A 27,060-nucleotide genomic window follows, 5' to 3' on the forward strand; every position below is an offset into this window, starting at 1 on the left:
AATAAACATTTGTCTATCAAAGGGTATAATATGCATCAAATACAAGGAGAAAACAAATAACTAAATGTAAGCTTAGAATATCTGTGGAGGTCATTGTTCATTTTAAACATCTCCATTAAGTCTTTTCCCAGACCTTTCTAAATTTTGAGCCTCTATAGAGTCAGAATTGACTGTGCCTTGTACCTCAATAGAAGAAATGGAAGATAGGAGTCCGAGATTCCAAACATGAAGAATTCTTAAGGAGATGAAAATACTAATTACCCTAATTTGATCAGTGCACACTGTACAGATGTTGAAATATCACTGTACCTCATAGATAGGTACAATTACTACATGTTAAAGCAACAACAAAAGAATAAATTATCAGGGGGGGAATACTAAATATGAAATTATGTTTGATGATGAAAATCCAATGTTTACATTATAAATCTGAAAAGAGCTTTTGGATAGTCACAGTGAATCTATGTGTTTTCCTAGCTGAAGTAACAAAGAAACTTACAGGGTAAGTGCAAGTACAGCACTAATTCTTCACAAAACCTTGTATTTTTCACAAATATTCCCCAAACATATTATCCCAAAAGTCACTTTCACTTACCTTTTCATTGAAATGTATTTCTACAAATTTTCCAAATCGACTGCTATTATTATTTCGAACAGTCTTTGCATTTCCAAAGGCTTCTAAAAGAGGATTAGCTATTGAGAAATAAAATGACATATCCCATCAAAAAATGAGTATGAAGAAAAGCTACAAAACAATATGCACAGTATGTCTCTTTAGAAAAAGTACAAGAGAAAATCCTCTCAGAAATATTAACATGGAGGAATTACCAGGTAATGTCAAATTCCACAAATATTTAATGATCATTCAACCCACTATGTTCAGATATTACTCAAGTGCATAAGATAGAAAATTTCTCAAAGTACATAAAAAGAAAATATCAATGTTATGGGAAAGACTAAATTTCAAAGTTACTAAGATAAAATTACAAGTCAACTTTAAAAATTACCCCTAAAATGTTCAAGGTTTAACAAGTACTTCAGCCCCGCAAGAGATTTTATTATAACAGCTAAAGAGCAAAGATTTTCAGTTTAACAAGTACTTCAGCACCACAAGAGATTTTATTATAACAGATAGAGAGCAAAGCTCTTGTGACAAAATAATAGGCAAGAAGTTATTACTTGACTTACACTTCTAAAATATTTTATATATTATTATTACTTGTAAGTTAAAAATTTGACATAAAGGGCTAGGGCTACAGCTCAGTGGCAGAGCACTTGCCTAGCATGTGCGAGGCACTGGGTTCCATCCTCAGCACAGCATTAAAAAATAAACAAATAAAATAAAGGCATGCTGACATCTACAACTACAAAATTTTTTATTTTTTTACATGCATATCCAACAGAATTTAACAAATTAAACAGAGACTTTTGGGCTGGGATTGTGGCTCAGTGGTAGGGCACTTGCCCTGCATGTGTGAGGCGCTGGGTTTGATTGTCAACACCGTCCGTCAACAATTAAATATATACGTATATTTTTTAAAAAGAGACTTTACAGTAAAAAAAGACTTTACAAAATTACATAAGAAAGGCTTTCAGGGGACTGGGGATGTGGCTCAAGTGGTAGCACGCTTGCCTAGCATGCATGAGGCCCTGGGTTTGATTCTCAGTACCACATAAAAAAAATAAATAAAATAAAGATATTGTGTCTACCTAAAACTAAAAAATAAATATTTTTTTAAAAAGGCTTTCAGAATAATAGTTTTTAAAATCCTTATAAACATATGGAACATTTTATAATCATACACACCCATATAATGAGTAATAGAATCTATTCTTGCATTCATCAGTATCTCCATTATAAACACACCAGATTAGTATTAATCTTACATATTTTTATCAACAACCTCAAATTGCTTCATAATATTTGTTAGAATATTTCTTATGAAGTCTTTCAAAGTTCATTTTCTTATTTTGACCAGCAGAAAGCAAAACTAGCCTCCAAACCCTTTTAAAGATCATTCCCTAGCCATTTCACTTCCCAAAATAAATAGAAAAACACTAAAACTAAAAGAAATATTAACATATATCCTCACTTTTCAGAAAGGCAAGAGAACTGAGGCCAACAAGGCCAACCAACTCTCAAAAGGTCAGATGACTGGCAATTGACAAGGGGGATTCGACTACAGGTCTCCCCAACTCCTTTACTAATGATCTACTAAAAACTTAAAGTAAATCTTAACATAAATAAAATATCTCCAAACAGGGTAAAAACCCCTCCATCAGAAAATTATATTTATGCTACTAATAATATATTCATTCCCAAACCAACAACCAAATTTCCATTAAAGAAGGCATCAAAGCTTTCGATGATCACCCAGTTACAATATTATCTTCCATTTTGTAATAGCAGTTCCCAATTTTTCTCAACAACATACAACATACTACATAGTATATTACCATGAGAAAAACCTGGGCTTATATCTAATTTTCAAGTAGGTCTGCATCTCAAGTGAATAATTAATTTAACTCAATAATTAGTTTTTTATTGAGTTAATCCATGATTTGTTCTTTATTTATTCAACTTTTTAAAGGTAATACTTACCAAGAAGGGAGAAATGACAAAAGGGAAAGGAGAAAGTATTGAGAAAGCCCTAAAACACCTCAAAGACCTACAAGAAGACCCACATGACTAAGGCAAAAGGAGTCAAGACTCAATATGAGGCCAGAGGGTTAAGAGCCAGGCAACACAGCACAGTAGGAGATACTAGAGCTTTAGAGTGTCATCATGAGAATAATATAAAGCTGTTACAAGATTTAAAGGTTCCTCCTGCTACCATACAGGGACTAGATTAAGAAGAAGGAGGAATGTTAAGTGAGGAGACCAAACAGGATTCACAGTGCAGGCGCTGGGTACAGATTCAAAACGATGGTGGCCTAGACCAAGTCTCAAAATTGAGGCACAAGAGGCATTCTAAGGAGTATGCAAACATGGACAGCTTAAGGAAATCAGTCCACACACTTGTCATCTTTTTTTTTAAATATTTTGTTTTAGTTGTAGTTGGACACAATACCTTTATTTTTTATTTTATTTAATTTATTTAATTTTTTTATGTGGTGCTGAGGATCGAACCCAGTGCCCTGCACATGCCAGGCAAGCGCTCTACCGCTGAGCCACAACCCAGAGGCCCCCACTCTTGTCTTCTAAGAGAATGCTTTCATTATAATAATTTTCCTCAAAAAAGTGCCCTAAAAACAGATAACTTTTCTTCTCTTCTTTATAGAAAAACAAGGTCAAGAAAACAAACAGGAAGCCAGAGTTCCCTCTATTTCTTACATTCATTTGCCAATATTTATACTATGTGCCAAGTACTATTCTAGGAGTTTATAAAGTAAAAGAAATCTCTGCCTTCTTAGTGCTTAATGTGGGATACGGACATAGGAAGAGACAATAAACATTAAGTCAATGAGAATATGACATATGAGTAAAGATCTGTTGGAGATGAGAGTTTTTTGCATCTCTGGGAAAAGAACATTCCAAACCATTGAAAGGATTCTAATAAGTTAATTTTAGTAAATGCTTAACAACAGAAAAATTAACAATACCTTCAACAATTCTTTCATCAATATCTTGACCTGTTCCATAGGATTCAGTCAGGTATCTATTTACAATATAGAATACAAAATTTAGATGATAATAATATTGCATATGATATATTTATAAATTCACTATTATTTATACATGTAACTGAAACCTGAATCATCATTACAAGTTTTAAAAATTATAAATTTATGCTCAAATGCAACCATTTTTCTTTGGGGGGGATGTGGGTATTGGGGATTGAACTCAGGAACACTAGACCACTGAGCCAAATTCCCAGTCCTAGTTTGTATTTTATTTAGAGATAGGATCTTGCTGAGTTGCTTAGCACTTTACTTTTGCTGAGTCTGGCTTTGAATTCACAATCCTCCTGTCTCAGCTTCCTGAGTCACTGGGATTACAGATGTGCACCACCCCGCCTGTCGCAACCATGTTTTTACAGCTTCAAATTTATTTAAAATTTGATTTGGATTGCCTTGAATGTTTAAACCAGCGTTATTTTTTAAGCTGTTTTTAGAAATATTCTGATTTTAATCAACCACTTGATTTAAATATATAACATATTTCATATGGCAATTTCATCAACAACATGAGATTCACAGCCTTTTGTTACTGCCTATTAATTCAACATTATGGCTACAGAAAATAAGGAATCTGCAGCTGAATAAGGCAAAGTTCTCAATCTTTGAGCTATTACATGAAAAGAAGACATAATGAAACAACTATTTACTTAGCACCTTTCCAAACAAAGAGCAATCCTTATTTACAGTGTAAGTATACATTATAAGTATGGTTCCTTAGCTTTTTGTTTATTTTCCTACATTAACCATAGACCCACCATATGACTATCATAGTCAGGAGAGAAAGAATAAGAAATTGAACCACTTCCAAGAGTATAGAGAAGCATTTATTTAATGAGAATGGCATATCTATAACAGGCATTAACAAATTCTTCAACTTGTTTTACATAAATAATTCTGAGAAGCATACACATTTACAGAGAATAATACATAATACAGCAGGAACAATACTAGTGAATATGCTGGTCCTAGCAGTAAGATCATGATTAGATTTAACTTCGAGGTATGTAAATTAAAAGAACTAACTAAAATAAATGCTAGGGTTCCTTCTATTTTTAAAATGCTATGATTCTAAACAAAGTGTTTGGAGTTAAATTTGATGACAGCAAAGGGGATACACTGAAGAAAAAATTTGGGAAGTGGATATAAAAAGGTGAACATCATAAGCTTAAGGGAAAAAATGGTTTGAAGCACACTACTAGAGAAACACTGAGAAGAGAATGTCCACCTGGATTTTGGGTTTTGAAAGAACATTCCTAAATTTCCCTTTGCCTAACCAGCACTGGTTCTCCCAGGACACTCATACAAATAACATCAGAGCTGGCTTTCAATAATCTATAGACTAGCTTCCATATAAGGTAATTGTATCTTAAAAATAATAGAGCCCACATTCCAAACTATGCCACAAAATATACAAAGGTGTTAAAAGTCAACCTGTTCAAATTCTCAAAGAAATATTTACTCATGCTCATGACGGTACCAAGGATGAAAAAAATTCAAGATCTCATCAACAAATGCATGCATAAATAAAATGTATCCCTACACTGGAATATTACTCAGCCTTTAAAAGGAAGGAGATTCTAACACATAATACAACATGGGGTTTGGGGGGTTTTCTATCTTTTTAAAGAGACAGGGTCTTGGTTTGGAGATTCCACTTGGTGGTAAGGCACCTGCTCAGCATGTGCAAGGCCCTGGGTTCCATCCAAAACGCCACCAAAAACAAATAGATAAATAAAAAGAAAATGCAAGGTCTTGCTAAGTTTCCCAGGCTTATCCCAAACTTCTAGGTTCAGTCTCCCACAATCTGGGACTACTGGAACACCAGCCTAAACACAGGTAAATCTTAAATTGAGCAAAATGAAATAAGTCAGTAACACAAAGATAAACACTGTATTGATTCCACTTATATGTGGTATCTAAAGTAAGGTAAATTTATAGAATCCAAATGTAAAATAGCAGCTGCCAGAAGGTGAGGATAGTGGGAAACACAGGATTTTTTAATGGGTATATAGTTTCAGTTTTTCAAAATGAAAACTTCTGAAGATTGTATGCACAACAATGTGAGTACACTAAACATCAGAAATGGTTAAGTCGGCAGATTCTATGTGTTTTTTACCACCAAAATAGTGTCAATCTGTTAAAAATATTTCAGGTTAGCTAACTACTTACCTGAGAACAAATTTTGTATTTTCTGTTTTGCCAGCTCCTGATTCTCCAGATACAATGACAGACTGGCTTATCTTGAGTACCTTCATGTCTCGAAAAGCCTTATCAGCTAGGGTCAAAATAATACATAAATGGTGAACAATACACTAAATATAGTTATTAAATGATAAAAGTTCACTTCAGAAGCATTTGCTCCTAAAGAAATCATAAATTAACAGTTAATGAAATTTTTTAGCACTCAAAAGTGTTAAAATAACATCTCCAAAAATATTTACTTTCAACACTCTTTTTTTAACAATTTTTATGTCAATTTTATTGAGGTACAATTAGCATATAGTAAGACTTACCAATTTTTTGTGTGTGTATGTGGTGCGAGGGATTGAACCCAGGGCCTTGTGCATACGAGGCAAGCACTCTACTAACTGAGCTATATCCCCAGCCCTCTTTCAACACTCTTATTACCCTAACAGCTAAATAACATGAAATCCAAATAAACAACTCTTAAGTTCATGCTTTAATATCTACATATTACAAATTGTGACTCTTTTCTCCCTAATCCACAGCAGATCTGCAGAGGGATTTAAAAAAAAAAAAGTTTACTATGCATAACTAATGAAGCCCTCAGAGAGAAGCAGAAGTAAGAAGCTTCTAATTAAGAAATATGGCAACCAAAATTTTTGCTGGAAATAAAAAACACATAATTACAAAAGAAATATATAAGATTCCCTGTAATACTCCTATGAATTTAAACATCTTATACAATTTGCAGCCATTTCAAAGATAAGCAAACTGCTTTAAATTTTAAGACTTGCAATTGTTTATAATTTTTAACTATCTTCCTTACATTCCAACAATTTAAGCTATAAAATGTCTGAAATTTTAAAAGACTACACAGATTAAGCAGAATTTAATTATGTTAAATGGGTTTGAAATTAAAACAAGTTAAAATAGTTCCTGACCAATTTGGCTCAGAAAGACAATTTCTCACCTCAAACATGTGCTACCCATACCAATAAAGTAATCTTTATAAATGATTTAGACTCTAAGAACAGAATGTAAACCACATGCTATAGTTGGAATAGGTTTGGGTATCCCCTAAGGATTACTGTATTGAAGACTTGGACTGCAGGGTGGCATTGTTGGAGGTAGTGGAATCTTTTGGAGGTGAGGCCTGGTGGGAGGTTCCTTGGCTTGCTGGGGGTATGCTCTCAGAAGGTAGTTCTCCTAAAACCCTTTGAGTACTTAGAAGAGAGTTGTTATAAAAAAGTAAGCCATGGCCCTCCATTCTCTCTGCTTCTGGTTCAAGATGTAATCACTTGCTTGCTCTTGCCATTGCTATCTGCCATGATATAATGCAGCCAAGGGGCAGTTACACCACAGAGACTGCACTAACTATGCTATTTGTGAACCTTCAAAACTGTGAGCTAAACAAACTTCTTCATAAGCAGCCTGTTCCAGGCACTTTGTTATATTGATGTAAAGCTGACTAATAAGCAATATGCAAAAGTACACCCATTCCTTTGTTCAATTTATCAACAACCTGTTCCACCCACTTTTATAAAATCATTTTAAATACTTTATTATACTTTATCTTAAGCAATAAAAGACTAAAAATAAAATAGTTTGTCTACACTTTGTAACTTCTCTCCAGTGATGAGCTCACACATATTCAGGATCTAAGGGTTGTGTACCATTTTGCAGGCTGATAAAAGAATATACAAATGTTCACAAATTGTCTTAGACTAAAAGTAAATCTGCTGATACACTGGACTTGGCTGATGCATTTATTCTGCCTAGTAATACAGGGCACACACATCAACCACCCATCAATCTCAAAGTGAAGCCTGGTTAGTCCAAAACACAAGTATAATAGGAAAACCCAAAGAGAAACTGCACTAAGAACCAGCATCAAAACATGGCATTCATCTGCTGGTTGTGTGTGGAAGCAAAGCAGTGAGGTAACATCTCTGACTTGTCAGGGAAAAGGATAGAAAGTAATTTCTAACTCTGACCAAATAACTCTATTTCTCCATGCCTCAGACCTAGAGAGCCTCAAGAAGAGAGGCTGAGAAAGGCCAAGACAGATTGCACTATTTTTGTACACAGATTCCCCAGTATGTACCACTTTCAATTATTTAATTTTATAAAGCCCTGATGCAAAATACTGCATGAAGGAAGCCTGCTCTTCCATCTCAAACATGGCCCAAGTAACACACTCACAGGCAATGACCTGGGTAAGAGAGGAAGGCCTGGGCCTCAAGGCTGCAAAGGAGGATACTTCTTTAAAAAATATTTTTTTAGTTGTAGGTGGACACATTATCTTTATTTAATTTATTTATTTTTTATGTGGTGCCTCAGGCATGCTAGGCACGTGCTCTGCCATTCAGTTATAGCCCCAGCCCCTAAAGGAGGATACTTTTAAGATAGAGCTGATCATACTGAGGAAACAAAATACTGCTTTTATTATGACAGAAACACCTAAGAGGACACAGGCATCCAACAAAGTTGATGATGTATGACTGCTCCATGAGTTGGCTGCAAAAGTATTCTTCCCCACCCTGTGTACAGGATACCTGCTCCTAACCAGGCTGACACATCCAAAAAACAAAATATATATTCAAAAAATAAATATTCAGCTCATGGTATCTTCTATTAATCCAAGAGAAAAACTATATAAATTTGTATGATATAAAAAAAGACAGGTATTAAAATACAAGCAAAGCACTTACCAATTGCAAAGACATGGGGTGGCATTGTCCCAAGAGATTTTCCTTGATATGATTTTATTGTATCTGAAGAATATATTTTAGGGATATCAAAGTATGGGTTTACTGCAATCAGAATGTTGGCGACATATGTCTAAATAAGAAAAGTATAAAATGAAATTTTCCAGTTAACTTTTTCATTCAAAGCTGAACAAGACTCATAGGAGAAAAAAATTATACAGCAAATAGATACCTCCAATTCTCTACATAATCAGGACTTTAATATTTGCATTTCTAACAGTAAATATTCCCTGATTTCTAGAGAATCCATCACTTACAAAACTATTTTTTGTGATATAATTTTATGTACTGCATGTAACTTTATTTACATATAAATATATAGCTTTATTATAGATTATTGCTATTTTGCCTTTGTTATTCAGTCAGGGTGTTATGTTCATTTTTGTTAAATCCATGTATGCTAATTATATTATCAATGATATTTATTTTAAGGTGGTTATTAAGTATGTAGCAAAAAAGGGTGCAACAGTTTTGATAAAATAGAAAAAGTTGGATTAAGTCATATCTAAGGTCACATACAATTTTAAACTTCTATTCCATCCTACTAAAGAAAGCCACAATCAACGATCTTCTCTCAAAAGTGGCTGCAGCCAAAAATCAAAATAAATTACACAATACTTTTTATTTAGTGTTATTGCTCACAGAACATACACTTTATGTTTCTGAAAATTCTCTAATTTTCATTTTTATTAAATTATTTATTTACCCTGATTTGTTATATATGATGGCAGAATGCAATTCATTTCATATTATACATATAGAGTACAATTTTTCAAGTCATGGTTGCACACAAAGTACATACATGTAATTAGGGTAATGATGCCTAACTTGTTCCACCATCTTTCTTATCCCCATGCCCCTTCCTTTCCCCTCCCTCCCCTTTGCCCTATCTAAAGTTCCTCCATTCCACCCCTGCTCCACCACCCCCATCATCATTATGAATCAGCATCTTCATATCAAAGAAAACATTCGGCCTTTGGTTTTTTGGGATTGGCTTACTTTACTTAGCATTACATTCTCCAATTCCATCCCTTTACCTGCAAATGTCATAATTTTATTCTCTTTTAATGCTGAGTAATATTCCATTGTGTATATATACCAAAGTTTCCCTATCCATTTATCTAATGAAGAGCATCTGGGTTGGTTCCACAATTTAGCTATTGTGAATTGTGCTCCTATACACATTGATGTGGCTGTGCCCCCTTATAGTATGCTGTTTTTAAGTCCTTTAGGTATAGACCAAGGAGCAGAATAGCTGGGTCAAATGGTGACTCCATTCCAAGTTTTCCAAGGAATCTCCACACTGCTTTCCAGATTGGCTGCACCAATTTGCAGTCCCACCAGCAATAAATAAGTGTGCCTTTTTCCCCATATCTTCACCAACACTTATTGTTGTTTGTATTCTTAATAGATGCCATTCTGACTGGAGTGAGATGAAATCTTAGAGTAGCTTTTTTTATTTTTTTATTCTAATTTGTTATATATGGTGGCAGAATGCATTATAATTCACATTATATTCACAGAACACAATTTTTCATCTCTCTGCTTATATACAAAGTATATTCACACCATTCCTGTCTTCTTCATATATGTACTTGGGGTAGTAATGTCCACCTCATTCCACCATCATTTTTTACCCACTTGCCCCCTCCCTCTTACTCCCTCCCCTTTTCCCTATCTACAGTTTGTCTAATATTCCCATGCTGCCCCTCCCAACCCCACTATGAATTGGCCTCCTTATATCAGAGAAAACATTCAGCATTTGGTTTTTGGGGATTGGCTTACTTCACTTAGTATTATAGTCTCCAAATTCATCCATTCACCTGCAAATGCTATGATTTTATTCTCTTTCATTGCTGAGTAATATTCCATTGTGTATATATACCACAATTTCTTTATCCATTCATCCACTGAAGGGCTAGGTCGGTTCCACAGTTTAGCTATTGTAAATGAATGTGCTGCTATAAATGTTCATGAGGCTGTGTATGCTGTTTTTAAGACCTTTGGGTATAGACCAAGGAGTGGGATAGCTGGGTCAAATGGTGGTTCCATTCCCAGTTTTCCAAGAAATCTCCATACTGCTTTCCATATTTTGGTGCACCATTTTGCAGTCCCACCAGCAATCTATGAGTGTGCCTTTTCCCCAACATCCTTGCCAACATTTATTGTTGTTTTCATTCTTAATAGCTGCCATTTTGACTGAGATGAAATCTTAGAGTACTTTTGATTTGCATCTAATTGCTAGAGATGTTGAACATTTTTTCATAATTTGTTGATTGATTGTATACCCCCTTCTGAGCAGTGTCTGATCAGTTCTTGGCCCATTTATTGATTGGGTTATTTGTTTTTGTTTTGGGTTTTTTTTTTTGGTGTTAAGGTTTTTGAGTGCTTTATATATCCTAGAAATTATTATTCTATCTGTTGTGCTTGTGGTAAAGATTTGCTCCCATTCTGTAGGCTCTCTATTCACCTCACTGATTGTTTCTTTTACTGAGAAGCTTTTAGTTCGTATCCATCCCATTTATTGATTCTTGGTTTTAATTCTTGTGCTACAGGAGTCCTATTAAGGAAGTTGGGCCCTAATCTGACATGTTGTAGATTTGGGCCTACTTTTTATTCTATTAGACACAGAGTTTCTGGTTTAATTCCTAGGTCCTTGATCCACTTTGAGTAGAGTTTTGTGCATGGTGAGAGATAGAGGTTTAATTTCATTTTGTTCCATATAGACTTCCAGTTTTCCCAGTACCATTTGTCAAAGAGGCTTTCTCCAATGTATGTTTTTGGCACCTTGTCTAATATGAGATAACTGTAATTATGGGGGTTTGTCTCTGCATCCTCTACTCTGTACCATTGGTCTACCAGTCGATTTTGGTGCCAATACCAGGGTGTTTCTGTAACTATTGCTCTGTAGTATAATTTAAGGTTTGGAATAATAATGCCACCAGCTTCATTCTTCTTGCTAAGAATTGCTTTGACTATACTGCATCTCTTATTTTCCAGATGAATTTCATGATTGTTTTTTCTATTTCTATGAGGAATGTCATCCGGATTTTGATTGGAATTGCATTGAATCTGTATAGTGCTTTTGGTAGTATGTCATTTTGACAATATTAATTCTGCCTATCCAAGAACAAGGTAGATCTTTCCATCTTCTAAAGTCTTCTTTAATTTCTTTCTTCAGCATTCTCCAGTTTTCACTGTAAAGGTCTTTCACCTCTTTCATTAAGTTTATTCCCAAGTTTTATTTGTTTGTTTGTTTGTTTTGAGGCACTTAAAAATGGGGTGGTTTTCCTGGTTTCTCTTTCTGAGGATTGTCACTAATGTATAAAAATGGCTTTGACTTATGGGTGTTGATTTTATATCCTGCTACTTTGCTGAATTCATTTATAAGTTCTAGAAGATTTCTGGTGGAATTTTTTGGGTCTTCTAGGTATAGAATCATATCGTCAGCAAATAGTGATAATTTGAGTTCCATCTCCGTTTAATTTCTTTCGTCTAATTGCTCTGGCTAGAGTTTCAAGAACTATGTTAAATAGAACTGGTGAAAGAGGATATCCCTGTCTTTTTCAAGTTTTTTAGAGAGAATGCTTTTCAATTTTTCTCCATTTAGAATGATGTTGGCCTGGGCTTAGCAACAGACAGCTTATACAATGTTGAGATATGTTCCTGATATCCTAGTTTTTCTAATATTTTGAACATGAAGGGGTATTGTATTTTGTCAAATGCTTTTTCTGCTTCTATTGAGATGATCTTATGATTTTTATCTTTGAGTGTACTGTTGTGATGAATTACATTTATTGATTTCTGTATGTTGAACCAACCTTCCATTCCTGGGATGAACCCTACTTGATTGTGGTGCACTATCTTTTTGATATGTTTTTTGTATTCGATTTGCCAGAATTTTATTGAGAATTTTTGCATCTATGTTCATTAGAGATAGTGGTCTGAAGTTTTCTTTCTTTGATATGTCTTTGTCTGGGTTTGGAATCAGGTTGATATTGGCCTATAGAATGTGTTTGGAAGTTTTCCCTCTTTTTCTATATCATGAAATACTTTGAGAAGTATTGGTGTTAGTTCTTCTTTAAAGGTGTTATAGAACTAAGCTGTGTATCCATCTGGTCCTGGGCTTTTCTTCATTCTTAGGCTTCTGACGGTGTCCTCTATTTCCTTGCTTGAAATTTATCTGTTTAAATTGTGTATATAATCCTGATTTAGTGTGGGCATATCATATGCCTCTAGAAATTTGTCGATGCCTTCAATATTTTCTATTTTATTGGAGTACAAATTTTCAAAACAATTTCTAATTATCTTCTGTATTTCTGTAGTGTCCATTGTATTTACACAACTTTTTTTGTAGTTGTAGATGGACACAATTCCTTTATTTTTATTTATTTTTGTGTGGTGCTGAGGATCAAACCTAGGGCCTCACACATGCTAGGCAAGCACTCTACCACTGAGCTACAACTTCAACCCCTTACATAACTTTTACAAGATGAAGATAATACTTTTATCTTATCAATCACAAGCAACTCAGACTCAGCCCATCCAAAGTCATGATCACCTCTTCCCACCTCCCTCAGAAAAAATATTCTCCTCCCATATCCTCTCCCAGTACATGGATGGCATGACCACCAAGTCACCACAGACAGAAATCAGAGTCTCTAAGCCTCCTTCTCTATCAGGATGCTTCTGTTGGCTCTGTTTATGAAATCTACTCCCCTCATTCTGTCCCTACAGCAGAATTTTGGTTATTTATCATCTTATACAGCATACTTGATTTACCCTGCTACTGAAGATTTTAATATGCTCTGGGTCCACCCCCATCAGGGAATGCAAATAGTGATTTAGCTATGAGGTGACCTCTTGGTCCAGAGCTCTGTAAAACAATATATGTTAACCACTGCCTAGAACCCTGATGAAATAAACATTTAGTGAGCAATTTAAGCTTGTTTTTAAATTCTAAATTTAACTGTGGCTTTAAAAGATCAGAAAAAATGCACCGAAAGGGTTTATAATATTCCTAGTTGGGTAGATAGCTGTGGTTTAGTAATACTGAGAAAACCAGGGCACGCATGGCCATATTTCTTTCTCTCTCTCTCTCTCTCTCTCTCTCTCTCTCTCTCTCTCTCTCTCCCTCCCTCCCTCCCTCCCTCTCTCTCTCTCTCTCTCTCTCTCTCTGTGTGTGTATGTGTGTAATACTGAGTGTTGAACTCAGGGGCACTCTACCATTGAGCTATATCCCCAACATTTTTCTTTTGAGACAGGGTCATGCTACATTGTCCAGGATGGCCTAGAACTTGTGATCCCCTTGCCTCAGTTTCCTGCATAGCTAGGATTACAAACATGTGCCATTTTTTTCTCTTTTCTGCTTCTAGCTGTGGAAAAGAAATGCTATGAAAATGCTGGATTCTCAGAGTACTAATCTAAAATGCTCCATACATTCTCAAAGATGTTTCCTGGAATAATGTAAAAAATAAAAGAAATTCCAGATATTAATCTTTCTAAGGGAGAAAAGAGGAAAGGATCAGAAATTTTAGTAACCATAAACATGTTAAGCATGGGTTAGCTGTTATTTTACTCAAATTTAAGACAGGACAGTAATTATTTTTATCATTATGAAACATAAAATATCAAATTTAAACTACTACTCCAAATTGCTTCCTTCACTTATATATTTTATTGTAATTGCCCCCTTCATTTACATATATCATAGTAATAATAGCTATTTTATATAGTACAGATATTTAATGGTTTTATAACTAAAAGACATAATCAGCTGGGAAAAAACAGCAATCATGGCTTCAGTTAACCTTGAAAATACTGGTTCTAAAATTCTACTTTGAAACATGATAATTTGTTATATCCAAATTAACTTTCACTGATGTTATCACAAGTTAAATTTGCTTTAACAAATTTCAAAATACTGTATTATCTAAACAGCATTTAGATTCATGAGGCTACTGATGAGTAAATTTTGCCTCTAAATATATTTCCACTCAAGAATACCCATGTTTAGGGCTAGGGTTGAGGCACAGTGGTAGAGGGCTTACCTAGCATGCATGAGGCACTGCGTTCAATCCCCAGTACCACATTAAAAAAAAAAAAAATAAAGGTATTGTGCCCATATACAACTAAAAATATTTTTTTTAAAGAATACCCATATTTAAACATAAATATACTCTTTAGTCAATTTTGAAAAATATCAAGAAAGTAAAGTCTTTAATATTACATATAACTGGAAGATGGCAAATAAACTCTTTTGAAATAGACTAGATTGATTCTATTACCCAGCTGTCACTACTTGGACAGATGGCAAAGACTATATGTAATTTAGTCAGAATTAAGTAAGTACAATTAGACAAATTGATAGTGATATAAAAGATTAAGACTGTCATTTGATCTAGTAAGTGTCAAGGAAGCCATGTGTTTTCTTCGTTCAAAAATAATGAAGAGCCCCATTCTTATAACAGGAGAACTACAATGGGGTAATTTATCTCTAGCCAACAAAAAATCTATGAATAGGTTATATTACAATAAAATCCCATACATGCTCAAAGAATAATTATAATTAAAACACAGGAGTTAAGCATCCAACTGAAAGATTTGGTGTAAACTCTTGAACTATTATTATTTTTTTAATCATTAAAAGCATTACCTTTTTTTTTTTTCTTGTGGTACTGAGGATTAAACCCAGGGCCTCACACAAGGGAGGCAAGTGCTCTGTCACAGAGCTACACACCCCCAACCCTGTTTGTTACTTTTTGATACTATCTTTACTAACAAGAAATCCAACAAAAATACAATTCATGTTTTTTAAATACTCAAATTAGGCACTTTTAATTCTGAAAGATATTAAATAATGCTCTGTATTCATTATTTCACTCCACAAATATTTAGCAAGTGTCCATGTGTACCAGGCCTTTTCTAAGCAGTAAGTTAGGAAGAAGAGTAGTAAGTTAGGAAGCATCTTGTCTTAGTGGAGCTCATGTTCTATTCGATTGGCTCAAATCAAGCATGCTTTCATGTTAGAAAATTTCAAGCCTAGCGAAATCAAATAGCAGCTTGTAAAATAATTATCTCCACAAAAACTTAAAACATAGGTAAAATACTTACATAAATTCTGTCTTTACTATATCGAACTTTGATATTATGGAGAAGTGTGGCTTCATTTAAATACATTAGTGAACCTAGGAAATAAAATTTGTAGATCATTAGACAGTTGAAGAAAAACAAGTAAAAATAATATTATCTTTGGTGGAATGTGATGGACATCATTATCCAAAGTACATGTATGAAGACATGAATTGGTGTAAACATACTTGTATACAACCAGAGATATAAAAATTGTGCTCTATATGTATAACATGAATTGTAATGCATTCGGCTGTCATATATAAATTTTTTTAAAAAAATCAATGAAAATAATATTATCTTAATCAGAATCACTGACTGACCCAAGTTAAAATTTAATTACTAAGTTAGATTTTATTTCATCTTTTTTTTTTTTTTTGGTGTGTGTCTGTGGTGCTGGTGATTGAACCCAGGGCTTTGTGCATGTGAGACAAGCACTCTACCGACTGAGCTATATCCCCAGCCCTAACTCCATCTTTTTAAAACTCAGAGGCTGATTTAAAGTAAATTTACTTTACATATGTGTTACATGATAATTTGTTTGTTTGTTTATTTATTTATTTATGGACCAGGGATTGAACCCAGTGGTGCTTAACTCCTGAGCCACATCCCTAACCCTTTTTATATTTTATTAGAGACAAGGTCTCACTAAGTTGCTAAGTGCCTTCACTAAGTTGCTGAGGCCCTAACTCCATCTTTTTAAAACTCAGAGGCTGATTTAAAGTAAATTTACTTTACATATGTGTTACATGATAATTTGTTTGTTTGTTTATTTATTTATTTATGGACCAGGGATTGAACCCAGTGGTGCTTAACTCCTGAGCCACATCCCTAACCCTTTTTATATTTTATTAGAGACAAGGTCTCACTGAGTTGCTAAGTGCCTTCACTAAGTTGCTGAGGCTGGCTTTGAACTCATGATCCTCTTGCCTCAGCCCCCCAAGCCACTGGAATTACAGTATGCACCACCAGGCCCGGCTACGTGATATTTTTAAATGATGAATTTCAAACTAAGGGAGTACCTCTACTAAGTAGCAATGAATGTACACAGTGATGAAGGCTGATTAAAAAGCCAAGTAAAATTCAAGAGGAAACAATCACCCTCTAAAGAGCCCTGATTTTAATGCACTTTTTGACACAACAACATGAGACACTAATCCATTCTGATGCTCAGAATCTCACAGATAAAATATAAAAGATGAACTTTTAGACTGGTAAGGGCTCATCAGATGATTCTGTCAGTCCTTATAACTGGCATGATGAAATGTAAGTCCTAGAGAAATTATGTAAGTCTTAACCCAGAATATGAAGCTAATTCAGGATAAAATTAGGATATTCTTTTTTCCTGAGGAGTTTCCTTAGAATGGAATAGCAGCTTTCCTTCAAATTGAAGGATTTGGAGAGGGTTAGACTGCAAAGGTATATATATCTGGTATGGTTACTTGGTCATCTTTCTTTCTTTCAACTCCTCTTCCACTTTCATCTTCCAGAAGTCTAGCTTACACGTTTCATGTTTCTTCATTCAAAGTTCTCCACTGAACCACCATCTCTCATTTTTCTCTGAAATAACCTGGTCATAGGATATCATCTGCTTATTCTAAGTAAAAATTTCTAATCCTATAGTGTACCTTCCCTGGAAAGTTAATCCTATAAACTTGTACTGACGTGTGAATGAATGATTGCTAGCTCTCCTCTCTATCACCTGCCATACTCACCATCTTCCTTCTCAGGGATATCTGTTCGTTAAACCAAATAAATCCCCAATAGGTACCAAAGACAGTGAGAATTTGGACAGAAGAACCTTCTTAAATCACACTAGTCAGGCTATTCCATTTTCATGAAACATGGAGAGGAAAATATTTGCAACTCTCAGTTTGACAGAGTGAGAAATTCAAAGTCCCTACCACTTTTTACACCTCCCTGAAGGTGTGACCTAGAGATGTTCTTAAGGGTCCCAGAAATAGCTTCCTGAACCACCTGATTCCTTCTTACTTTCTTTTAGGAGTTAACCTTTGAGTTACTTGGTTTGGTTATTTATATGAAATCTTGTATGTGAACTGTTCACTTCTTATGCCTAATTATCACAGATATAACCATATTAAAAAAATATTAAAATTTTAACCAATATTAAAAATAAGATATGATAAAAGTATAAACAATTTCTTTCTTCATAAATATTTTGGTAGGGGTGGGGAGGAGACACCCCTACTGACTCAACTTCCAAAGTATATAATATCAAAAATTTCTAATGAAGAATAGTTACGACTTCATTATTAAATTTAGAGATATGACTAGAGAATTATGAGCATTTGAGATCCTGCTTATTCAATATAGCTCTAGTTCACTGAAAGAAAAAAATAGGAAGTCACAAACAATTTCAACACAATTGAAGTCAATCCAATTCTAGATTTATATTATTGTAGGGGTCATTCCATGACTGAAAAAGAGACTGAATAAAGTAATTTTGAGGATTATTTCCAAATGTATACTCTATACTTAATTATTCTCAACACCTGACAGGTCATATTCATGAAGAATATTATATGTCATGTAAGTAATAGTAGCTTAAAATCAGCATGAAAATATGCTATTATTTTCTTTATGATTACTGACTTCACATCCCTGAATTATTTTCCTATTCTGGTATTAATGCCCAAAAATCAAATAAAAAATGCAAAACAAATATACTAATCCCTACATATAAAACTCTTTACATAGAAAACTTAGGGCTAAAAATAGATAATTAATTTTGTTAAACTGTTGGGGCACTATCAAAAGACAATATATACTTCTGTTTTAATCAAATGCTTATCACATAGTTCAGAATAGACATCAACATTTATAATTACATTATCACTATGATATATTAAAAAGGAAAGGATTTTTGATATATGCATTTGAGACTCTAAGAAAATATCAATGTCATTTGGAAAGGATAGCAGTATGGTGACAAGGCACGATAAAAGAACTAAGTGGAGGAAGCACTTCAGCTGGAAAACCTACACTCAACAACCTAAGCTGCATTAATGACAGTGCTTCAGAAAAAGGACTTTGAATAGGCTACTGTACCATGAGAACATTTAACATCCACATCGTGCAGGGGCAAGAGGCAGCAAATCCATACTAAGGTCAGGGAAATTTAAAAGCAGGTCAAGTATATCAAGGTGAAGTAAAAAATGGAAGAATATTTTAAGAAATGGATTTTAAAGCTGGGCACAATGGTGCACAGCTATAATCACAGATACTCAGAAGGCTGTGGCAGGAGGATCACAAATCTAAGGCTAGCTTCAGTAACTTAACAAGACTCTGTCTCACCATTGTCTATCTGAAAACGTGTGCTTCCTCTCTTATTTGCATTCACTTTATTAAAATATGACTGTTTTTTGTGTAACATAAAAAAGACTGTCTCAAAATAAAAATTAAAAAAGGACTGGGGTACATCATTTATAACCAGAAGAATGAGAAATTATACTCCATTATATATAATGTATCAAAGTGCATTCTACTGTCATGAATAACTAATTAAAACAAATTTTTAAAATTATTTTTTAAAGGACTAGGGATGTAGCTCAGTAGTACAGTGTTACTGAGCTCAATCCCTAGTATTGAAAGAAAGAAGGAAAAGAATTAAAATATTCAAATTCATATGATATGATATATGATCTGTGTAACTCTACATCATGCAGAATCAGATGAATGAGAAATTTTACTCCATTTATGTATGATGTGTCAAAATACATGCTACTAACATGTGTAACTAATTAGGACAAATTTAAAAATAAAATATTCAAATTCATTGATTTAAGTGAAAAAAATTTAATATATGAAAAGGATTAATTCCTAGTTCTACATACCCTAGCAAATTTTAACAGATATAAATTTTCTCTTATTTTAGATATGGTAGGTATTCCTGCTTTTACTTTCACTTTATTGTTCAAAAATGCATATCTCATGAGACATACTCTCCAGAAACTTTGGAAAGGAAAGGAACTGCACATTTTTTCCTTGACCTTTGTACCTAATAACAGTTATCATTTAATGAGTCTGTCAGAGGTCAGATACTATGGCAAGCATTTAAAGTATGTAATCTCTAAACAAGCAACATATAATTATCACTCCCATTTTATAGATGAGAATCTCAAAAAGAGTGAGTTGCCATGGGCACATAAGCTTCATGACTGCATAGTCAGAATCAGAATTCAGCCCTGCCTGACCCCATTGCCCAAGGTTCTTCTAATACTACCACTATCCAAGGATAGCACTATTTATATATGGGGTACTACCCCTATTTACAGTTCTCACTCAATAGTGAACTACAATGACCATCAGTAAGAACAAGTCTATTCATTTATCATTTTTTCTTAAAATAGAGTTTTTAATGTCAGGTAACATTAAAGAAACCCATGATAAGTGGATATGATCCCTAAGTACTGTCTGCACTGATGCAGTTTGCTTATGGAATGTCCCCCCAAAGACTTATATATTAATGGCTTAGTGCTCTGCTTGGTATTATCAGAAGATGGTAAAACTTTAAGAAGTGGGGCCTAGTGGAAGGTCTTAGGTCACTGGAGATGCGCCCTCAAAGCAGGCAACAGGCCCTTCCTTGGTCTCTTTGCTTCCTGGCTGTTATGAGATGAGCAAATTCTTCCACCACATGCTCCAATCATGATGTGCCTCCTCACCAAAGGCCCAAAAGCAATGAGGCCAACCATGAACTGAAACCTCCAAAACTGTTAACCAAAATAAATCTTTTCTCTTAAGTTGATTGCTCAGGTATTTTGTTAACAAGAAAACTAACATATACCCTTTCTCAAAAAATTAAAATATGAGATTTTAATTAAAATATACTTCTTAATGTTGAAAATGTAAGAATAAAGGTCATCTTGTTGAAGTATTTATCGCTGGATAAAGGTCATCACCAAACATGTTCAAGTATTTATAAGTTAAATTAATTTTTGTTTTAATATAATTTTCTGAAGTAAATTTTTCTGTAAGTAGTTATTATATATTTTTTAATGTTGCTTTGCTTCAAGGAGTGATATTAATGATTCCCACTGACTCAACTTCCAAATTACTGAACCACTATAAAAATCACCTGACTCTAGATAAATTTCAATGACTTTTAAGATTTAACAAAACACCTTTAGTTCCAGCTTCAGAGTAAATTATTACCATTCCTTACATGTGCACAACTGAAATAACACTAAAAAGACACTCAAGAGACTCTTTCACCAAGTGTTCATCTGCAGCAACAATGAATTTAGGACTTCAGAGCTCCTCTATTCAGATGAACCTTCAAGTAAAAAAGCTACATTTTTTTTTCCTAAACCAGTAGTTTACTAGTAACAAAACCACTCATTTATTTCATGGAAGAATAGTTTCTGTTTCTGTGTTAACATTAATTTTTAACTTCATACTTACAATTATCTTCCACATCTTTTTTACTGTCCTCTTCTGCAGGGAATACTTGGTTTATGAGAGCCAAAAATGTCTAACAAGCAAAACAAAAGCTCATTAAACTTGAGGCTGATTCATAGTAAGAAAAGTAAAGGAGTTTAACTGGTTGCATATATTGTAATGGCAAACAATATGTTCTTTATTAAAATATAATGCAGCTACTATTTAACAAGGCATTAACCCCAAAATAGGATAATGACTGCTTAAAAATATTATTCATTATTACTATGGGATGAGAACCAATAATGGAAACCAGTAAGTAAGCATCACAAGCTCTTACACTCAGAGTGGGACAAAACAACAAGTACATTAACATTAAATGTAACAGACATGCTATTTAACATCTTCAAAAATAAAAAAATTTATGTTTAAACTTACAATTCTTATGTAGGAATATGTAGGAATTTTAATGTTTTAAAAAGGAAAAGGTAACATTCAATAAGTTGTGACAAAATAAACTATTATTTAATTAATATTATTTGAGTAAAACATATTTGACACAGAGTCCTATATAAAAATACATCAGAAACATAAATAGTCCCAAAAAATATTTAGACCATAAAATTACAAATATCCATAAATAAACCTGCATTTATTTATCACTTAAATGCTATGGTAGACACAGCAGAATTAAGATAACATCTTGTAAGAGAGAACAAATGATCTCAAATTACATCTAAAGAGAATTGTTTTAAATATATTTATTTATTTATTTTTATGTGGTGCTGAGGATCGAACCCAGTACTTCACATATGCAAGGCAAGTACTCTATCACTGAGCCACAACCCCAGCCCATGAATTAAATTTTAAACCAGGATATTCTAACAGTTATTTATAAATTTATGTCTCTGAACAACTACAATTACTCTTGGGGTTGAAGTTTCCAACCACATCAAATAAAACTTTAAAGGAAAATGGTACAATTATTTTAAAATAATATTTTAGTAATAGAGTATGTATTTCAAGGTCAAATAATATTTTAGTAATAGTGTACTTCAAGGTAGAGTTCGATCCCAAGCACCAAAAAATAATCATCATATTTGTAGATCTGTATGTGTGCTTGTGTATATTGTACTAGACAAGGGTATCACTGTAGTTTACGGAGTAAAATCCAAGCTGCAAGGACTATTTCAATTCAAAGTCATGTCTAACTCAGAAAATTGTTATATGCTCTAAAAATTCTAGAAGTTAATTATTTAAAAACTAGTACACATATTCTCAATGCTATAAATGTGGAAAATTTTGGAAGAATGACATAATTATTCTACAATGTGAATTAAATAATCTATAATGTGAATTAAGTATAAGAATGGCAATTAAAAAACAACTCTAATATATAACTAATTCTATAGAAAAACACATTCAGAAATAACTGCTGGTGTCACAGAACTAAGGGCTCACTTGTTACAGCCATGGCAACAAGGGCAAGAACTCTCCATACTCCAGGGTTAAGTTCTATCCTGACAGTAGTTATGCCAAATAAAAAAGATTCCAGGAAGTTAGAAGAGGGGGCATGGAAACTTGAGGGGAGTGGGGAAACATAGTTACAAGAACATTAAGGGCAGGTAAAATGAGTCCTGAAAGGTGGTTTTTCTCCCTCCTTCTTCATCCTCCAAATTATCAACCAGCCCCCAATTTTCTTCTCTTCTGTGAGGAAAAAAAATTTTTTTTCTCTATCAATTTAATTGCTTTCTCTTAAAAGGAGGAGGTTTTCTTTTCCTAGTAAAAGATTATGTAACAAGTACACATTGATCATTCAGCATTAAACACCAACCACACAGCAATCCGGTGCATCAAGCTCCAACGACAGAAGAGAAGAATAAAATAACTCCTGTACTTGACAATACAGAGTGGAGAGGGGGAGACCAATGGAAACTATTCTTTTAAATCAAAATTACAGGAGCACTAAAAAGTTATACCAATCCTCAAAGGAAAAAAGCAATCAATAGTTAATTCTATTTCATGGGAGGGAAAGATTGCATATATGTGGAAAGTTTTTATGGAGAAGCTGACCTCAATTAGAGTCCTGAAAAACAAATAAGCATTTGCTAAGCATGTAGTTATAAAGAGTGGCATTTCAGGCAAAAAAAAAAAAAACCATGAGTAATGAAATAAAGCACACAATACCACCAGGTTTGTTGTGAGGACTTGATAAACACCTGCAGAAGGAAAGGGCAGAAGAGAAGGAGAAACACACACACAAGAGTAAGGCAAGAGTACGGAGAGAAAACTGCTGTTGACAAAATATAAGACCAATAAAGAGGACAGGGAAAAGAAAATATTTAGGACTTTGGCTTGAAGGCCAGTCTGCTGTAAATATGGAACATGAATTCAATTTAAGGTGTTAGGATACCATTTTTAGCAGAAAAATGCATAGCATGTGCCAAGGAGGTTTCATTTGATTAACACTTTTTTTTAATGAAAACATTCACACAAAAACACACATACTACATATACCTGTTAACATATTAAGATCTATTTCTTATAAATTCAAACACACACAATATACATACCTAATGCAATGTAAAATCTATTTCTTACTATGAGTCACAAATGAAAAACTTGAAAACCATTGCTCTTATCCAAACTGTGTTCCCCATGAAAGCTGACCCTCTCCCTCCTCTATGCCTCCACTGCACTAGCACACAGTAGACTGGACTGGTTCATTGCTTCATGCAATTAATTTCTAATAACATTTATGTAAGTTAAAGATTACTTTTCCTATAGATATCTTAAAGCATTTGTATTCCACTTAATGATTTATTAAGACCTTAATTACACAAGGGGAAAATGAAGACTAAAAGTAATCTCTAAGAATTTGTTAATGCTAAAAAAAATTATGTGAAAAAAAAAATTTAGTTTATAGAATTATCTACATATCTCTAAAATTTACATGCCTTAATAATTTAAACCATGTCTTTATTGGTTCTACATATGTATCTCATTAATACTAATAATGCACAGTTTAAAGCACATTAAAATATTTAAAATATAAAAAAGCATGTGCCCATAAATAAAGTTTCTACTGTACTTTGAACTGAATTATTTTGACACCTGCAGATGTAACAATATGTATTACCAGAACATACATAATAAATACTTTTCTTTCTGATTTACTGTTTATAAAATGTTAAAAAGTAAAAGCTTTCAAATATACAAAATAATTGAGCCATTAAAATTTTTTTCATTTTGTAAATGTACTACATTATAAGTAAAAATAGGTGCCTGTTAATAAGAGAAAAAATTAGAAACACTTTGCCTTTCCTTCCCTCAAGGTATCTTTAATTGGCCTCCTCTAACATGGCAACATTATGTATTATGCATTTCGGTTCCTGGGTTGTTTACAGTAACAGAATAGTTTTCTCTCTGAAAAGACCTCATGAGAGATCCACCTTGTTTTTCTAAAGTTCCCAGAAGGATGGCAGTTATATGGCATTAGTTAACTGTGTATCAGTAGAATATAAATTATTCATGAACATTTGCAGAGTCTAAAGTAAACAGAGACGACATCCAGAAGAAATGTTTAACAAGAATATTTGTTAAATTGAAAACTGTGAAGCTCTCCCACAAAAACAGACCCTACTAGTACTCATGAAGACTGCAAGACAGATTATTTACAATGAATACCTTCTCTATGAGCAATCCCAACTCTTGGTCACTGTTTTCCCACACTTCTATTTGGTAATATTATCTAGCCCATGCCTAAGCATAAAAGCAAACAGGGGCTGGAGTTGTGGCTCAGTGGAAGAGTGCTTGCCTAGCATGTGTGAGGCCCTGGGTTCGATTCCCAGCACCACATGTAAATAAAATAAAATAAAGGTCTATCAACAACTAAAAAATATTTTTTAAAAAAAGCAAACAGCATGTGCACAGAGCTAAAGCATATTTTTAGGCTATCATTATCACAAAAATAATAATAGATGGACAGATTTAAGACTAAAGTATTTGCTTTGTAGAAATATATTCAAATACCATGCCAATAAGTTCAAAAGAAGCCTTTTAAAAAGATTTATATAGGGATGGGGATGTGGCTCAGTAGTAGAATGCTTGCTTAACATGCACAGGGTGCTGGGTTCCATCCCCAGCACCACAATAAATAAATAAACAGACAGACAGACAAACATATAGCCACATGTCTATAATCCCAGCAACTAGAGAGGCTAAAATAGGAGGCTCTCAAGTTCAAAGCCAGCCCCAGCAACTTAAAGAGGCCCTAAATAAAAAATAAAGGACTAAGAATATGGCTCAGTGGTTAAGCTTCCCTGAGTTCAATTCCTAGTACAAAAAAAGACTTATAAAGAAGGCTAGCACAAGAAGCAAAAAATTAATAACATAACTCAATTTGCATTCATTTTTTACTTTATAACATGCTGAATACATCACATAGAGACTAATAACTTTAGTAATATGGTATAAGAAATAAAATGTTATTGTTTATATTTTATCACATAGCTATTTAAGAATGTGATTACAAAAGGCTCATTACATTTTTGTCTGATTTTGTCACAGGACACCATTTTCTCCTAGGAATATTTCTGATTTCCTTTCCCTTTCATTTTTACTATGCCAAGAATATTTAGTTCATTAAGAAAGACACTATCTCTTTTGAAAAAAAATAGCTATTTTTTTAAAAAATCACATTTTGAAATCTTTCTGAGAAACTCACCTTGCCTTTTTGGTTCAGGGGTTCAATAGTTAAGCTGTCAGGGCCAATATCCACAATATTGCCCATCTGAAATCCATCTGTAGGGTGTGGTGCCCAAACGGGCTTTCCATCCTCCATTTTTGAAGGGGCTTATCCACTATCTCCTGTTTCAAAAGAACAAATAAGGCAACATTAATAGTTTTAGAAACATAAAACAAATAACATCTATTTTTAAAGTTTACATGTAAATCGTGACTGGCAGAAATATTCCAGACAACTTTCACCTTCTACCCATCTTTCTGTTTTCTGCCTGCTTTAGCCATCCCTAGGTAAAGCCAGGCAGAGGCTGCCTGCTACTGCCTGCCTCCAGCTGTGCCTGCAGTAGAGTACCACATTTTGACCAGTACAGAAACAGGAAAAGGTCATAGGTTTTACCTATGGTCCCAACATAATTTATAATAACATTCCCTTTTACTACGTAAATATTCTCATTTGCACAACATAAGTAGTCATCAGAGGAATACATATTATGGTGTAGAGTTAGCTGGAAGTTGAAAAAGAATTAATTTTGGGTCTGAAGAAATAAAAAGAGAGACTACTTCCTCTGGGCTTTCCTAACCTCTGAGATTGCAGGTACGTGCTCTGTACACTCATCATCATAGAAGTATTCAGCATACTGATTTTGTTGTAATTTTCTCTTTTCTTTTAACTGAGATAAGACTTACGCTCAGTGAAATGTACAAATCTAAGTATACATGTTGATGAGTTTAGACAAATGTATATACCCCATTTGACAAATGCCTTAGTCAATATATATGACATTTCCATCACCTCAGAAAGTTGTCTCATAACTCCATTTGGTCAATCCCTGTCTCCATAGACATCCCTATTGTTGTTACCATTTTTGCCTGTTTTTGAACTTCAAATGAATGAAATCATACAGCATGTATTCTTTTGTGTCTGGCTCCCTTCATTTAACAAAATGTTTTGATATTCAACATATTCAACCACATTGTGATGACTAGTCCACTGAATGACTGTCCCACAATTACCTGTTATCCTTTTGATAAACACTTCAACTGTTTCTAGTTTTTGCCTAGTGTGAATTTCAATTGCATGTTTTAATTATTCCTATAAGGCTTCTTTCATACTTGGCATTCTGTTTTCAGCATCTCAGTAAGAATTAATTTTTTC

General features: G+C 33.8%; 1 protein-coding gene across 1 annotated transcript in view; it reads right to left on the reverse strand.

Moving 5' to 3' along the window:
* Positions 1 to 27,060, reverse strand: part of Myo6 (myosin VI) — a 136,325-nt gene that overhangs the window by 61,318 nt on the left and 47,947 nt on the right. Inside the window, exons 2-8 of the mRNA XM_026409529.2 lie at positions 25,888 to 26,030; positions 21,186 to 21,255; positions 15,747 to 15,820; positions 8,577 to 8,706; positions 5,851 to 5,956; positions 3,604 to 3,659; positions 596 to 693 (exon numbers count right to left, since the gene is read on the reverse strand). Of these exons, the coding sequence (XP_026265314.2) occupies positions 596 to 693; positions 3,604 to 3,659; positions 5,851 to 5,956; positions 8,577 to 8,706; positions 15,747 to 15,820; positions 21,186 to 21,255; positions 25,888 to 26,004 (651 nt within the window). The 5' untranslated portion in view covers positions 26,005 to 26,030. The remainder of the gene's footprint in view (positions 1 to 595; positions 694 to 3,603; positions 3,660 to 5,850; positions 5,957 to 8,576; positions 8,707 to 15,746; positions 15,821 to 21,185; positions 21,256 to 25,887; positions 26,031 to 27,060) is intronic.

This window comes from Urocitellus parryii, chromosome 8, assembly GCF_045843805.1.
Source record: "Urocitellus parryii isolate mUroPar1 chromosome 8, mUroPar1.hap1, whole genome shotgun sequence".
Lineage (NCBI taxonomy): Eukaryota > Metazoa > Chordata > Mammalia > Rodentia > Sciuridae > Urocitellus > Urocitellus parryii.